The following is a 5,970-nucleotide window of genomic DNA, read 5'->3' as shown; positions in this document are numbered from 1 at the left end:
TGCCTTATTGTACAAAGTATGCAAATACTGGACTATGAAGTAAAAAAATGTTGTTTATTCTGTGATGTCGGTAATCTTGGCTCAAACTACAAATATTGATAAAAACATACCTAAGGTATATTCAGTCCTGTATGAGGTGCTCATGTTCCCAGTATTATACACAAGACATGACACTGACTGAAGCACTATTATTAAAGAGAGATTAAAACAGCTGTACATTTTTTTTTCTTTCCTTTACAAACAGACGGTCCTGGATTACAAGCAGCACTTGACCATTTAAATCACTACAACAACCAGATTTAACCAGCTGGACCATATTCTCTTAGGCAATGCCTGTTGACCTCCTCAGTCACAGCTGCTGAGTTGAAATTCTCATTAGACAACTTATTTTCAGAAGCCAAAGGACTCTGATTAAATATATCTATTTAGACATGATAAAGTCTTTCAGTATATATTTCATTTCCAGTGTTATGAGGTACAATGGAGATTACAAGTAGTATACAGAAGCATGACACCAAAATATTATTTCACACCAGTGACTTGTATTGCTCAAATTCAGATTCTATAGATGGACTAGAAAGTTACCATATAATAACATTAAAAGAGACTTGTTACTGTACTTGCATGGGGATTAGAGCAGATGACTGGAATTCTTGGGTTCTTTATTCCACTTCTAACTCTACACTTGACATATGACTGTATGTTCGCCCAATCCCCACAGCTACATTGGTGGTCATGGAGCTCCCCTCTATAAAAAAAATCTGCATTAGGTTGTTTAAAAGAGATTATAAAATGGCAAAACATTTTCATAATCTCAGACCTCATTTCTCCAACTGACTCTGCACTGCATCAGTTGCAGCAACCACAGTCACAACAAAGACCAAAGTCTTAAAATAGTGATTATTTTTAAAATGTTATTCTAACCCAATCAAACCAGTCTGGAGAGTTCAGTTCTTTTTAATTCAGAGAAACCTCTCAATACTGAAATAGGTGTTCAAATCTCTCATAAGGTTTTTGGTATTCCTAGTCTACACAAAAGTTTAAAACCATTGAAATTACTAAGTGTAACATCTTCAAGAATTTTCAGTCTTTCTATTAATGATTTTTCTGTGCTGGTTTATACGATACCAGTCGATGTTCACTAATTAGTTTCTGTAAAATGGAAGTGACCTTTTTTTCCTACAGAAAATACTGGATGAATTGAAAAGAACTTCACATGAAGCTCCAGTCAATTGCCTTTGAACTTCCAGGTAGACTTCAGAATAGTTTTCCCCTCTAATATGGCCTTTAAAAAGCAAGGTTATTTTATAGATCAGAAATTACCTCTATTACACACCTGGTGAGAACACATAGCATGGAAGGCTCAGATGTAGTGAGAGGGATCTCTCTGCTGGGCACATACCTCTCTTGAACCAACCAGTGTATACTAATAAAGAGGGAGTGCAGAAAATTATTGAGAATTCATACAAAAATGAGCTATGAAACACTTGAATCATTACAGTAAGATACTATGTTTAAACTTTCTGATGCACATTCTTATTAGCACACCATTCAGTATACTCCTGGAAAAGTCTTAGCTGTGGTGTCACTATAATCAACAGCAACTTGTATACACCCGCAGCAAAGTATGAGCCAGGACCTTTGATTAGCATGGAGTGTCGAACGACTGTTACCGACTGTAAAAAACAACTTTGCCAAAGTAACATTTAAAATAGTTTTCCTAGTCTAACCACCAAATCTAGGAAAGCAATTTTTAAAAGAGTGATCTTTACAGCTGAAAACAGACAGATGGTAGTAAAGAATCTGGGACATTCTCTCTTTAGAGATGTTTCACCAGCTTCAGAAAGGACACCTATAGAACACATTTATCTATGTGCTGGCATTTAACAATTATGCCAAGAAATTTGAAAGCCTGCTTCCATCCCTACATGATTTTATCCCATATTTAAACACAATATTGTATCAGCATCATTCTTAGTTGAAATATACATTGCTTACATGGAGCTGAGGGATCCTAAAGTGCACTGTTTAAAGTGGACCATTACCATACCATGAAATTGAGGAGGTAAAATCATTCTGCACTCATTCATATTTCAAAGAAAGAAGTAATCACTAAGTTCTCCTGTGTTATGGTTCTACTATGTTACAAATACACTTCCTGGGTTATTTTTAATGCCACTAAAGAACATTGGTAAAATAACTAAGAGAATCCACATAGATGCCTTCACACCTGTTTATATATTTCAGAGCCTCCTGCTCTCACATCTTCTCTGGTTCAAACTCATGTATGAGCTTACAGACTAGAAAGCATTGCTTCAGAAGCAACCAAGACTTCATTCTACTTGACATGGTGAGAGATTTTTATAGTGGACCTTAACCATGTGCACCATGGTAAACTCATTCTGCAATTCTGTTTAGTTCCTATCAAAACCAAAATCGTAGCAAAGTTGATGAAAATATCTGAATAAGGACTGAATACATAAACTGCCTTAGAGCTCAAAGATTTGCCCTCATTTTTATCTCTTTTAACATACATCGTTCAGAACTAGGTACTCTTTACAATTAAAGTGTTTCCCATTGTCCTAGCTGCAGATGTTGGGTCACTGAGGTGATGAAAGATGAGAATTTCTAAGGCAAACCAAACAAGCTCATGTTTTATTCATTCCTATTGTTTAAAATAAACATTTACCTTTTAAAAGAAAAAGAACAAATCGCACTGAAGAATACCTCTCACAACTTTACAACCAGTTAAGAGTTCATCATAACCTTTCAAGTAAGAGTTTAGTTTTCACCTAAACCAACATTATTGCTTTGACTCACAGGCAACTAACACAATTTAGAAAGTTTTAAAAAACTGGCATGTTTGTCTAAAATCTCTAATGAATCTCAAACTACCATTGCCATGGTAACCTATGAATAACTTTATCCTAGCCTTTGCCAATTATGCAATTTTCTGGCTCTTGATACCAAACACATTCTTTATGCCACAAAAATTGTAGGGTTTGGGAGTGGGCAAACTGCATTGGTCTTATGCAACACATACCTTCTTGCTCAGTCCTGGTCATTTCTTCTAGTTTCTTCTGCTTCAGTGTGTCCACCACATCTGCAAGGCTTCCTTTGCGGCGTTCTGGCGTTCCAAAATTAACACTGGTCATTAGCTCACTGCGGTCACGACCTCCTTCGTCAGGCTTGTTTGGTGAGGTAGAGGTATTTCGGAAGGAATATAGGGAACATAACTTATTACTCTCTGATTCCTGCAAAGAGACAATACAATATGAAAACATAGGCTATTCTCTTACGTCAGAAGAATTTCAAACAGGTAAGAGTTAAAACCATTATTTATTAGCTTGCAATGCTAATGAGCATTACATATATCCTCCAATTTCTAAAATGAATATTACAATTTGAACTTCCTGAGTTTTAACACTTGGCAGGGGCTCTTTTTTCCTTAACGTCAGTCCTCTCCATGCTTCTAACAATCATACTTCATGCCTAAGATACTCTTGATCAAGGATTTTCCTTGTCAGAAACAAGCCCTTTCAACACTTCTTTCAATTAACACGTTAAGCTTTTACAGTTTTATTTAGTTCCTTAAGTAAGGGCAATACATGTAGCACTAAGAGAAAACATATAGGCAGGGACAAATTATTCCTGGATTAGATCCTCAGCTGATGGAAAACAATGTAACTTTAAAACTAGAAAAAGAGGCCGATAATGACTGAGGAGCAAGGAACCTGCTTCACAGTTAAACAAAGCTTATGGTATGTGTCTACTCATGCTCATTCACTGTCCTTTAAATTAAACCATTTTCTTAAAGAATGAAGGCTATAATAATTCTAATATACAAAAGAAGATGTTACTTTTCAGGCTAACATAGACAAGAATGAACAAGGAAATGAGTTTATAGGAAAACATGAAAACTGTGTTATACAATCAAAAACACAGAAAGAGAAGTAAAAGGATTCATCTTGCGTATCAATAAATAACACACAGTATTGGAGCAATAAGCTAAGAAAACCCCAACAAAACATCAAAAAGCAACGAGTAATACCAATTCGCCTTAGTTTTGTGATATCATCCAACAGTCAAGCCCTTTGTGAACTTCTCGCTCAGACTCCTCATTCTTTCAACCACAGATGCAACCTTTGCTCCACCTCTGCTTTCACTCTCTCAGCTAAAAAGCGCACAAATTCTTCAGTTTGCCCTCAAAAACTCAACCATGGGAATTTCTTGCACATTTTCCTTTCCAAAATTATTATTCTAATTTTTAATAGTACCAGGCCAGGAATGTTAAAAATAGGGGGTAAAAAAAAAAAAGGAGGGGGGAAGTTGATTATGGTATGTCTAGAAATGCCATCATATGTGTTTGATGCCATAAACTAGATTTCCTTCAAAATTAAACATTAATAATAATAGTGGCAATATATTTAAGAAGTGTGAGATGAATTAATAGTTCTATCAAAAATGACTCTCCAAATGCATAGCATTCCTCACAAACAGTAACATTCCTACTGCTCTATGAGCTGAATATATTCATCTACAGAGTACTGAAGAAACTTATACTGGGAAATGTCCCAGGTGAAACAAGGTCTGAAGAAAGGTGGGCTAGAAAACATTAATCATCAGCAACAACATCAGACATATATCTTTCCTTCAGTATTGAACAGATTAAGCAGTAGCTGTGCAATGTAACAGGAGCAACACTAACAATGAGCAAGTGTGGTAACTAAGGGCTGTGGACTACATAGAAAGTAGTGGTGGCAAACCATTATCAAGCACAGTGCAACAACATTACTACTGTTGGAGAAGAAGGCAGAAGGCAGTGGTGTTGAAAATGTATTTATTCAGTAAGACAGGAAACTAGAAGCAGGCACTATTGCATCCCAGCAGTGTCAGCACCCTTACCAACACATTAGGAGTGACAAAGGTTTTGTAAGCACAAAGAGAAAGAGAGGTGACATGGAACAAAAACTTTACCTTCGTTTTTTCATCTATCAAACATGCAGAATTTTTCATTCTATTCATTTGTATCCATTAAAGAATCAAACATCACAAAGGACAACAATATGTTAGACCAGGTACAGAGCTGAATTTATTCAGTTACTTTCAGAAAGAGAAGTCTTTGTTAACTTCAATTGTTTCTGAAAACTACTTTGCATTTTTCTTAAAACTTGGTCTAAGTTACAGTGGAGATGAAAAAAGCATCTTCTAATATTTTTCAAAGTTAAAACTTGAATTTCTATAATACATTTCCTCAATGAATAATTAATACTATATAACATGGCATTTCCTCCTTTGAAGACTATAGTACGAGAGTAACAGTAATTTTCAAAGAGTTTGTTCTCAAGAAAACAATGTCCTCTTACAGGACATGAATCATATCCATCAGACTCAATCCAAGAGTTTTTCATGCTCTTAGCAAGGAACACTACATCTGTTGTTTAGGCCGGAAACAAGAAAATAAGGCTAATTTGTGGAGCAAGTAGAAAAGACTGAATGTTCTTCCTCCTGATAATCTACCCTCTCGTTTGTCTGGATGTATACATGGTCCAGCACAATGTTCCTTCACAGCTAAGTCTCTCCAAGTCCTGCCTCCATTAAGCAGTACATCCACACTTCTCTTTCAAAAGACTTTTTCTTCTCAAAAGACTGCACTGTCCATAATTAAGATGAGACAAGTTTAAACTCCATGCAAATGATGCACATTTATGGAAGGGAGGCAGAATGACAGCCCTTGAAAGAATGAGAATCTGTCCAAATAATGGAGTATTTTATGTTGTCAGTTTTGTGGGTCACTAAAATATAGAATAAAAATTTAGAATAAAAATTTTTTGTTCTGTTTGGCCCTACAGCTATAGCACTAGGGTCACTAAGAGCTAATACATTTGCAGTGTATTATCTGAATTGGCACTCTGAGAAACCCAGCAAGGATAACCTTCTGAGCCCCATTTTTTTTTTTAAATCAGAAAT

At 35.8% G+C, this 5,970-nt stretch overlaps 1 protein-coding gene across 1 annotated transcript in view; it reads right to left on the bottom strand.

Annotated features, from left to right (window-relative positions):
- Window positions 1–5,970, bottom strand: part of LOC104403723 (transcription factor SOX-6-like) — a gene marked incomplete at its 3' end in the record, with an annotated part of 137,191 nt that overhangs the window by 118,866 nt on the left and 12,355 nt on the right. Inside the window, exon 2 of the mRNA XM_010011960.1 lies at window positions 3,044–3,254. Within this exon, the coding sequence (XP_010010262.1) occupies window positions 3,044–3,254 (211 nt within the window). The remainder of the gene's footprint in view (window positions 1–3,043; window positions 3,255–5,970) is intronic.

Source organism: Nestor notabilis, unplaced genomic scaffold (assembly GCF_000696875.1).
Source record: "Nestor notabilis isolate BGI_N333 unplaced genomic scaffold, ASM69687v1 scaffold3303, whole genome shotgun sequence".
NCBI lineage: Eukaryota > Metazoa > Chordata > Aves > Psittaciformes > Psittacidae > Nestor > Nestor notabilis.
The sequence above is the reverse complement of the archived record's forward strand: the minus strand, read 5'-3'. Positions and strand labels throughout refer to the sequence as shown.